This window comes from Rosa rugosa, chromosome 1 (assembly GCF_958449725.1).
Source record: "Rosa rugosa chromosome 1, drRosRugo1.1, whole genome shotgun sequence".
Classification (NCBI taxonomy): domain Eukaryota; kingdom Viridiplantae; phylum Streptophyta; class Magnoliopsida; order Rosales; family Rosaceae; genus Rosa; species Rosa rugosa.
In genome coordinates, this window is record NC_084820.1 from 39,391,364 (window position 1) to 39,402,488 (window position 11,125).

Genomic DNA, 11,125 nt, shown 5'->3' on the forward strand with positions numbered 1-11,125 from the left:
ATTATCGAAATACCATGGACCACCCCATAGCACTCCTAAAGCCATTGATCATCTCATAACACCCAATCACAGGGGGTCACCGTATCATATAAGTACCGCAAAACTCACAACCAACATTAGAAGAAGGTTTTTTTTTTTTTTTTTTTTTTGTTTGAAGTTGCTTCTAGCAAAAACCTTGGAGAGAGGGAGAGAGATCCTCTCCTGAGCCAAATTCTCTCCAATGCTTCCTAATCTTTTCATCCTAAACCGCAATGTGTCTAAAAATAGATCTGACAATTTGTGAGACTTCGACAACTGTAGACTTACCTAGTTATTTTAAAGAGTGGTTCTAGTTGGACTTCCAAATTTAATATTTGGACCTCCAACTTTTTTCAATTATTAATAAATTTTGTCAAATCATATGAAAAGACAAATATGGACAAAGTGAGAAAAATGAAAAAAAAAATTACTCTTCTTACCTCCCCAAATATAACATTCAATTAAATTATTTTTTTCTTTTTCCGGAATTTCCTTATATTGCCATATAGTTTTATAATTTACCTAAAACAATTAAGTAAAAATAATAATTTTTATATATGGTCCATCATTTAATACAAAAGTAAATTAAAAACAATCTGATTTGAAATTTTCTTAAACTAAATTAATTGAATATTATGATATAGTTATTACTAAATCTTCTAACCCAAAACCCTTGAAATCCTTGTTTTAGCAAATTCAGAGGGATTCTAGTAACTTGATCTTAACCAACCAATTGATTAATTTCGGTGAAGGAGAGACATACTCATAAGAGAGCAATATCTTGTGATTTTGATTCATTATTCTTCTCGTGGTTGAAGATAGAGATAAAAAGTAGAGTAACAGATTATTGTATCTCATGTTCAAGGGTGTTTTGATAAAAATAAGGAATGCTACTTAATTTTCAAGTATTCTGAAAAGTAAATTAGAAGTATATTAAGTATAGGAGGTCCAAATAATAAATTTGGAGATCTAACTAGAACCACTATATTTTAAAGATCGGGTCAGGTAAAAGAGATTCTTATTTGACATAAAGGTGAGAGATTCGTTCGATCTACTTTCCATTTGATTTTCCTATGAAATACACTTCTCCCCTTTTCTTCGCAGTTGCGTTGTGCAAAAGCTAGAAAACGTGTACCTCTCTCCCAATTTACAAGTTTGTATTTACTATTTAGCAATCCATTCCCAAAAAAAATAAATTACACAGAGAGACGCAAAGAAAAGCACAAGAAATTTTGTTGTGTTTTCTCTCTAACACCTCAAAACAAAGCAAAAGACGACCCATCACCTCAAAACAGTCCACTAACCTTGTGTCTTCTCTCTCTTTATCTGTCTGTCCCCTCTTCCACCGATCCAAGTGAAACCCAGAAACAAAGTGAGACCAAAATGTGTTCTTCAGAAGGTGATTGCAGGCCTTTGGGTTTTCTACTCGGCCTTCCCTTTGCTTTTCTCTCCCTCATCCTCTCCATCGTCGGCATCGTTATCTGGATCGTCGGGTATTTTAACTATCACTCTCTTCTGCTTCAATCTTAACCGACTTCATTTTCTGTATATTCGTATTTGATTATCTGGGTGCCTAAAGTTTTCTTGATTACTATGTGATTTTGCTTATCTGGGTGTCTTCAACTTCTTGCTATCTTATCTGGGTATCTGTTTCTTTCTTGATTGTTAGTAATTTGGTCATTTGGGTACCTACAATTTCCTGCTATCTTATTTGGGTGTCAATTATTTTCTTGATTGGTCTAGCAATTCGTTTGTGCGATGAATCTTTATGGCTGAAACCTGTTGGTTTTTTTGAATGGGGATTTTGGTGTAGATTATTGCTGACATGCATTTGTCCGTGCTGCTTGTGCGTGACGGTTATAGTGGAGTTGGCTCTGGAGTTGATCAAGGCCCCAATTCATGTCATGGAGTGGTTCACTGAGCAAATCCCTTGTTAATCTTATGCTCATGGTTCTGCAGATACTCTCTATTTTTTTACTTCTTCTTTTGAGTTCTATAGTTTATGGGGGTATGAGGTATCCATGTTCATTAGCTTGCCTTGTCTCGCTGTAAAATGTTTAGGAGATGCAGATATTATGGGATTGCGGATTGCGAATTCTCTTTTTGATTTCTAAGTCCTCAACTTTGGTTACTATGAGACTAGAATAAGAATGGACAAAGAGATGTGCTATCTTACAAGTTACCGTGTCTCATTCTCAATGTTTATTTTTGTTTTGCACTTACTAATGTGTCGCTCTTAAATAGTGGAATGATTTGTCAAAAAGGGGCGGCAGGAATGGCAAGACACTTGCTTGAATAGGGTGCCACTCAAGTTGGGGCTGAAAAAATATCTTCCAATACACTTGGTACCGATACCATGTCAAAAATCCTTGAAAATTTGACTATTTAATTACAAAGCTTCTCACTTAGTTCAACTCTTTAGCAAAATCTGTGCACAAAGTATAACCAGATTTACCCAGACACCAAAATCCATTTTAAGCACAATCTAGAGTTGAGGAAGAAGTGTCTGACAAGGTTTATTGTTGAGAATATATTTGGGTCCTAAACCATAATGGATTCTCTCTACATTGACAAAAAGAAACTTCGGTTTCTTTTCTAAACGAGTATACTCTTCTATATACTTGCTTTGCCTTGAAGAACAACCAGACTAGACTTAACAGTTCGATATTTGCTGAAACAGAAGTGTATGCTCCAACTTCCGACTAAAGAAACGATCGAAGTACGATAATTGATTTCACAGAAAGGCAACATATGTACTACCATCATAGATGCATAAACAAAATATTCAGTTTTATTACACAATCACCACCATTAACATCCAAAACGACATACTGAACATTACAAAATATACTACTACCATCAGCTTTTTATGCACACCAAACATCCAAAACATAAAGCTGAGAGTTTCTAAATTTATTTCAGAATCTACTTCATCCCTGCATCTTACTTGCTTGATTTTCCATTATTTGGTCTGGTCTTGCTTCCATCCCTGCTGCTGATCAGTTCTCGACTGTCCCTGTCCCTGTCTCTGCCTAAGCCCAGTAATATTGTCAACATTGTCTTTTGTTGTCTGAGCTATTCCAACCATAGTCTCCCCAACAGCACGAGGTATTGCACCTAAGCCTTGCTGCTGATCAGATGACCTGCGATCCTTCTCAGCACTCTCCTCTGCGCTTTGCCCCTGCCCGATGACGTTGTCTTTTGTAGTCTGAGCTATCTCAATCAAAGTTTCGCCGACAGCTCCCGGTATTACACTTACAGTCTCGCTCTGCTTGCCACGCTTCTCAGATGACCTCCCCTCCTGCCTGCCTTGCTTCTCAGATGGCCTCCACCCCTGCCCTCCTTGCTGTGCATTTGAGCTCCATTCCTGCCCTCCTTGCTGCGCATTTGAGCTCCATTCCTGCCCTCCTTGCTGCGCATTTGAGCTCCACCCTTCCTCGCCCTCCTCACCCATTCCACTTTCACCCTGCCCAATAACAAAGTTTTTCGTATTCTCAGCTATCTCAACCAATGTCTCACTAACAGCTCCCGGTATCACACCCAAAGTCCCGCCGATTGTTCCCAGCACCCCAGCACCGCCCTCTTGCGCTCCCTCCCTTTGTAATTCAGCGGTTTCTTGGCTGGTTTTTTCAGTTGGTCTGCCACCTTCTCTCTGCATATGCTGACATTCCCTCTCAACTGGTTTCGTCCATGTCTCCTCTTGCTTCCAGCTTTTGGATTCTCCTCCTTGATACGTAGTCTCAGAACCCTTGTTCACATCAAGCAAAAAACTAATTAGTTTGTATACTAATTAATCATCAGTACATATGTAATTGGTGGCCTCTGAAAATAACCATTTTTTTTTTTGAAAGGGATGAGAATTTTACTTGTATATTTTCAGATAAAATCCTACTTGCTCAATCTCTTTCGGACAGTTTTACTGCAGAATGAATAACAGCGAGTATATTATAGGCGACATGACATATCTACCTTGGGCCTATTTGCTTCAGCTGCTTTCTTGGCCTCATATTCTCTTTTCGCCTCTTCCTTCTTCCGAGCAGTGAACTCCTCAGCTTTCTCACCAGTCACCACAGCAGCATCTTTAGCAACACTCAAAGGCTTGGACACAATATCCACCGCCTTATGACCAGCATAGCCTGCTGCTCCGGAAACTACTCTTGCAGCTGCTTTGGTTCCCTCCACTGCTGCCTCAGTTGTGTAGTGCGCCGCAGTCCAACCTGCCACAGTCGCCTTGTCCTTCAAATCCACCGCAACATCACCAGCATAATGCAGAGTAGTCTTACCCGCAGACACGGCCATGTCTTTAGTTTTCTCTGCTAATGGCACCGTGTTATCCACCGTTTTCTTCCCTGCACTTGATAGAGTATCTTTTGCTGCATATAATCCTTGTTGGCCTTTTTCCAGTGCTATGTCTTTCACTTGTGCTCCTTTCTCAGTTGCAGTACCAAGTGTCTGGCTTGAAATTTCCTTAGCCTTCTCGGTAGCAGTACTGGCAGTCTCTTTAGCTTTCTGGGCTGTTTCTTTAGCCTTCTCGGTTGTAGTAGCGAGTGTCTTGCTTGCAGTTTCTTTAGCCTTCAGAGCTGTTTCTTTAGTCTTCTCGGTTGTAGTAGCGAGTGTCTGGTTTGCAGTTTCTTTAGCTTTCTGATATCGCTCTTCTGCGGCCCTTATTGCCACCATGGAATTCTGCTGTGCTGTTTGTCTAAATGCCGAAACTTCTTCCAGAGATGGTTGTTGTTGTCGTTGTTGCTGCTGCTGCTTGTTCACATTGCTCTCCGTTTCTGTGCCTTGTCTCTGCTCGCGGCCGCGACCCTCCTCTTTGCTTCTCATCATCTCCGTGTCCATTCCTCTCTCTTGTGTCATACCCTCTCCTTTGCCCATCATTTGTGTGCTCCCACCTTCACTTTCTCTACCCTCGCCCTCCCTTCCTTTAGAACTCATTTGCTGTCTACCTTGACCCTCTCTGCCCTTCTCTTCCCCAGCCCTTATAACTTCGACCTTTCCGACACCTTGATGAGCTCCACTCTTACTCTCTCTGCCCATTATGTCCATGTTTCTGCCTTCCATTTCACCCCCACCTTGTCTCACCCTTGAATCCTCCTTCCCTTCACTCACAACAACCATTTCCTCTCTACCTCCCTTCTTCCGACCCTCATCACTTTCTTGAACCTCAAACTTCCCTACTCCGCGGGCACCACTCTCCCTCCCTCTCTTCTCCTCAGCTTCTTTATCCGCCACCATATTCGCCGTCCTAGCCCTATCTGCATTTGACTCACTCATCCTGTCTCTGGATTTTCCCATCCCCAAGTCCCCAACGGTGTTTCCCTTCCGCTCTTTATCGACGTGCGAGTCTTTGGTGCTGTCCATAGGCGTGTCTTTGTCCATAGGCGTGTCTTTGTCGCCGGCTTCTTGCACATGCACGGTGATTGACTCGAAGTGGCTGGCGATCTTCGGCACCTTGTCTTTCTCAATGTGAACTTCCCTCTGGGGCGTCACATTCTCCCTCCTAAGTTGCTCAGAAGACATTTCTCAACCTAACAATGCCGATGGTTTTAGTTTCTGCTGCTTCTTGCTTTAATTTGTGTTTTGAATTCGATCGGAGTTTGGCGTTAAAAATAAAGGAGCCATGGCGGTGATGAGAAGATGGGTATGGCCGTCTTTGCATGGAGAAGGACATGTGTTGGGTGGTCAATGCAACGTGGGGGGTTTCTGCAACGTTTTGAGCGTGAGTTGGATAAAAAATTATCTAGGAGCTTACACGTCATCTACTGTAGATTTGCATGGCAAACCCTTATGTATCTTTGCTGACACGTGGGAAGATACATGACTGCCACGAGAGTGAGGTGTTGTTCTTCAACACCAGCTTGGCACGTCGTTTGGACATTGGAGGCCGGTGCACTTCGATCTTCAGGTGATTGGATAATGCAAATCAATTGGAAGGGTGGGGAAGAACCAATCTGGGGCAATGCTTTCATTTTTATTAATTGAACCAACTAGCATTATTCTTGTTAAGCTAAGGGCACGTTTACTTACTTGGAAGGAAAGAGAATGATTACGGGGTAAAAACATTCCTGCGTTTACTAACACATAAAGGAATCGGAATGATTCCGGGTAAAAGAAATCTTGCGTTTACTAACACATGAAGGAATCGGAATGGATATAGGTCCCACCTTCTTATCAGGAATCGATTCCTGAATACTCAGGAATTCGATTACGAAGGGGGGAGATGGGTTTAGGAATCATTCCTCCGGAATCAATACCGATTCCTTTCTTCTCTCATTCCACTTGTCTCCGATTCATGATTATTTTCCATTCCAAGTAAGTAAACGTGCCATAAGAAGGCTAAAAATTTACTAGGTTCTTTTACTTCGGGAATGAATCAAATGCCAAAAATAAAACTAGGTGGTCTGTTGATATAACATTTTACTGTATCTGTTAGTTGCCAGTGAATATTATTGCAGGTAATAATTCTTGTTCTTTTTTTTTTGGTTACAAATAAGTCAAAAAATTTATAACAGATAATGAAGGTAGCCAGGTAGGTTTGTATGGGGTCATTGTTTCAATACCCAAACTATTACATCTGCAACTTGGATGCAAAATCCTCTTAGGGCACGTTTACTTACTTGGAATGGAATGGAATATAATGGAATGATTACGGAGTAAAAATACCACTGTGTTTACTAACACATAAAGGAATAGGAATGATTCCAGGTAAAAGAATTCCTGTGTTTACTAACACATGAAGGAATGAGAATTGGTGTAGGTCCCACCTATTTATCAGGAATCGATTCCTGAATACTCAAGAATTCGATTACGAAGGGTGGAGATGGGTTTAGGAATCATTCCTCCGGAATCAATACCGATTCCTTTCTTCTCTCATTCCACTTGTCTCCGATTCATGATTATTTTCCATTCCAATTCTAATCTGAGGTCCTCAAATAATTAATCAAGATTATTCCTATGTTTTGGAAACTCAAAATTTCGCAAAATTTCGATTCTCTCAAACTTATATGTCTTGGTTGAAATTTCGATTCCTATGCTTTGATGATATTACATAAACTTGTGTGTGGAATTTATGACCTTTTCGTGTTAAAAAAAAAAAAAAAAAAAAAAAAAAAAGATTGGCCTGTAATTAGAGGAGTCGGTCAAACCTTAAGAAAGAGCAAGATAGCACAGCAACTTTGCCAAATGAACTAAAATTGCTCTAATGAAAAATTAGCATTTATGTTATAAAGTAGAGAGGATATAAAGAGAGAATAGTTTGGAGAAAGAAGAAATATTCTCATTCAGTCTCATTAGCCTCTTTTATATAGAGGTAGAGTTTACATCAAAGTACATAACTAATAAGTATTTACGTGGACATCCACATAGATAATAGTATTTACAACACTCCCCCTTGGATGACCAATGAATGATGGTATTGGACGCGCTTATTGTTGCCTCGTTAAAATCTTTGTCAGGTAACAAAAACCCAGTGGGACAAAAATAACCCTGGTCGACAGACAAAAAGAGCACAACGCGCATATGTCCTAAGTAGCATGCTTCTGGATGCTCCCCCTGACGAAAATCTCCCCCTAATTGTTGCAAATGCGATAGGCTACATGTACCATGTATAGTAGTTTGATATGTCTATCACTGAAGTGAGACCATGTGTGCTTTGCATATAGGGGCTCATCACAAATTTTCACACCTGCAAAGTTTAAGCAATATAACAGAGCTAGACGATTTTCAACAAGTGCATACCTCATATGATAAGGTTAGAAACAATCTCATAAGCTCAAATTCATACACAAAGTACTAAACAATTTAAAGAAATTGACACATTTAGCTTTGTATAGTTTAAAACATTGAAAAATCACGACATACCTAGCCATACACATCAATATCTTTGTGTATTGATACGTCTCATATAAGCTCTTCAAGAGCTCTAAGTAATTCAAAACTTTGCGAAAGTTAGAATATGTTGCAACACTATAATCATATCTCGAATTCGATTCCGTAGTCTTGTCATAATACTTATTGAGGCAATTTAGATCACGTTGACTATAACGAAATAAGTACATATGAACTAGTTTTAGACTCTTTGATTCCATAAGTGAGCTTCAGGCTCTTTTGATGCGGCTAAAATAGCCTCACAATTTAACCCTGCAAAATGTAGTTGTCAGTATAGGATAAGCAGGGATCGTTCAGTCCGGGGATTGTAGGGTACACCTACACAAAAAGGTCAATTAACAAATAAAATAATAAAATGAGGCTTTTGAAATTTGGTTCATAATCTACTTAAAATAAAAACAAAACAAATAAAACTATATACAATGATCGACTTCCCTAACCTAGACCAATACCACTCGGAAATTACTAAGTGTAAAAACAGAAAATCCATTTCAACATGCTACAAAAACGTGCCCATCTTAAATGCCTAGATAAGAGCTCAAATGAAAAGCCTCAGCGGATCAATCCATTTATCTAATTTGTTCTAATGTAGGCTTGGATCGCAAAAGTCCTTACCAAGCCCACTACTAATTTTCGAAAACACTCAGCGTAATTCTCTTAACTAGTAGTATTATCTAACCCTCGAATCAACTCACATGTGCAAATTAACCATTACACATAGAATTTAACACGTAATTTCCAGAATCGTTTAATCATTAAAGCATGATTTTTACCACCCGTTGAACTAATTACTACTTGTTTAACTCAGCGTCTTAACAAATAACAATTACTCTTGGCAAATTAAGCAAACACACAAGAACTCTCACCGTTATTCTAGCATGCAAACTTATTAACCTCACTCTGAAAATTACCTAACACGTAAAAGGGCACAAGATTGTAACATGCATCATCAAAGAATTCTCGAAATCAACTCAATAATAAACTGAAAATCTCAAAAATATTAATAAAAATATTCGGAAAATTTCATGTCTCCAATTACACAACTCGCAAATCCAAACATGATACGCTAAAAGCAAGCGCATAATTTAACCCTGAAAAGATCGTTAGTAGTATAAGCAAATAGGGATCGTTCTATTCCGGGGATTGAGGGTACACCTGTCATTGTCAAACAATTAAACAATTAAAATTAAAACAAAGTATAATATTCACAAATGTATTCACAAAATATAAACATTTTACACGAAAAGGGGGGATTTTGTTTTTGGTTTTTTTTGAAAATGAAACTAAGTTAACAAAAACAATTAAAATGCAAAAACATAAAAATACGAATGGAATGAAGGAACAAAGATCAAAACCGAAACTTATGATTAAAATTGATTCAAACCCTAATATTGTTCATCTAAGTCATGAGAAAGGAGTTGATCATGTGAAACATTCGAAAGCAAATGAATTCCCATTTTTTACTTTTCAATGCTAATTAACCTAAGCGAAAGCACCTAGATTAATCCTATCAAACATGCAATCAAACCCTAGAAAGCTAGTCAATCATGTCATGTTTAACGCATTACACATAGAGAAAGGCTATCAACTCAAGTGTACAACTTAGTATGGAAAAGTCCACCTAATTGCAATTCTCTTTAATTAAATTCGATCTTTGTACAAAACCTTTACTACTTTGATTCAAGTTTACACAAAACGAAAAGTCGATTTCATGTTCTTAAACCTAGCACCATTCATATCGAAACCCTAAGTGTTTGCAACCACATAAGATTAAAATACAAAAGTTATCTATAACGCAAATTTAATTAAACAAACCCACATAAGCAACTCTCGAATCACAATATATGAATCTGAAAATTCTCAATTAATCATAAAAATTCCAGAAATAATACTTTGTTCAAACATATATGTCAACTAGTTCATAACCAACGAAATTCAAAGCAAAGGTTACAAAGGAGAATAGGATTACACCGTGGATGAAGATGAGATGGATGATTCACGTTGTGGATTCTTGAAACTCGAAAGCAAGCTTCAAGGATGGCTATGGATGGAAGTGCTCACGGCTTCTCTTCTTCTTCTTTGGCCTTGCTTGAACTCGTGGAGATGACTAAACTTGAAACTAGAGGATGGAAAGGAAAATGGAAAGGAAATGGAGAGACAAAGAAAATGGAATGGATGAAGGAATGTCCTTTCTTCTTTGTTGTAGCCTCTATTTATAGGCTACCAAGCAAAACTATTTGGATTTAAACAAATGATGATATGTTAGGTTTGAGCATTTAAACATTAATGGAATTTATTAGGTTTGAATATTTAAACACTAATGGAATTTGTTAGGTTTGAATATTTAAACACTAATGGAATTTGTTAGGTTTGAGTCACTTTCTACTCATTTTTCCTTCAATTAATTCTCCACCAAGACTTCAGATTTTGCCCGTGACTTCTTCATATGAAATGATCCATCATGAGTGTAGATCATTCTGTAAAATTTTCAGAATTTATCTCCATGTGTTTGGGCCGGAATTTCTGCTGGACTCCTTACAGGTCCAGTTTTCCAGTTTTGCTTCTGCAGAAAATTGGGCTGACTGTTTGAAGGCCTTCCACTTCTTTTTGGCTCTTGCACTCTTCATAAGAAATGTTTCTTAGGATGTCTAGAATGGATCTGGAAGGTTTCAGCTCATTTAAAGTTCATTTGGTCAGGTGGTCGCTCCTTCTTCCTTGCTTGGCTTGGTTTCTCCTAGCCGGAGTAGGAAAATGTGTAAAGTTGACCTTTTTAGTGCATTTCCATTTTTCTCCATCATTTTATGGACCTAACACTTATTTCATCATCATCTACTCCAATGTACCTAAAAATAAAAATTGAATTAAAAATCGATTCGTTAAGGAATTAACTAAGCAAAATGTGAGGAATTAACTATTAAAATACCACATTAAAATGCTCCTATCAAATTCCCCCACACTTAGCTTTTGCTAGTCCCTTAGCAAAATCAAAAACTAACAAACCAAAAAGACTATGACACAAAACAAAGAAACCAACGAAAAAAATGACTAAGTATGGAAACAAAAACACAAAGACTCAAAGAAACCAAAAACGTAAAACACAAAGCAAAACACAAAGAAAAAAAAAAAAAAAAAACGTCACACATAAAAGAGTAAATTCAAAGACAAAGACCATGATGTTGACATCACAAAGACCTCTATTGCCCTTTAACATATTGTC

At 38.1% G+C, this 11,125-nt stretch overlaps 2 protein-coding genes across 2 annotated transcripts; one reads left to right on the forward strand and one right to left on the reverse strand.

The window, feature by feature from the left end:
- The first annotated feature begins 1,136 nt into the window (after positions 1 to 1,136).
- On the forward strand, positions 1,137 to 2,196 carry LOC133724865 (signaling peptide TAXIMIN 1). Its single transcript, XM_062151759.1, has 2 exons — positions 1,137 to 1,511; positions 1,832 to 2,196. Exons 1-2 carry the CDS (start codon positions 1,402 to 1,404, stop codon positions 1,953 to 1,955), a joined length of 234 nt encoding a protein of 77 aa, XP_062007743.1. The 5' UTR covers positions 1,137 to 1,401; the 3' UTR covers positions 1,956 to 2,196.
- Positions 2,197 to 2,390: 194 nt separating this feature from the next.
- Positions 2,391 to 5,545, reverse strand: LOC133724866 (seed biotin-containing protein SBP65). The gene is made up of 2 exons (XM_062151761.1): positions 3,988 to 5,545; positions 2,391 to 3,766 (listed from the first exon to the last, which is right to left on the reverse strand). Exons 1-2 carry the CDS (start codon positions 5,539 to 5,541, stop codon positions 2,981 to 2,983), a joined length of 2,340 nt encoding a protein of 779 aa, XP_062007745.1. The 5' UTR covers positions 5,542 to 5,545; the 3' UTR covers positions 2,391 to 2,980.
- Positions 5,546 to 11,125: the final 5,580 nt, after the last annotated feature.

Bases quoted from the DNA above. Each gene is read 5' to 3' on its own strand.
- LOC133724865 (XM_062151759.1), top strand. From the start codon at position 1,402: ATGTGTTCTTCAGAAGGTGATTGCAGGCCTTTGGGTTTTCTACTCGGC. The intron at 1,512-1,831 runs GTATTTTAACTA...ATTTTGGTGTAG, and splicing joins ATCGTTATCTGGATCGTCGG to ATTATTGCTGACATGCATTT.
- LOC133724866 (XM_062151761.1), bottom strand. From the start codon at position 5,541: ATGTCTTCTGAGCAACTTAGGAGGGAGAATGTGACGCCCCAGAGGGAA. The intron at 3,767-3,987 runs GTAGATATGTCA...GATGTGAACAAG, and splicing joins CTGAAGCAAATAGGCCCAAG to GGTTCTGAGACTACGTATCA.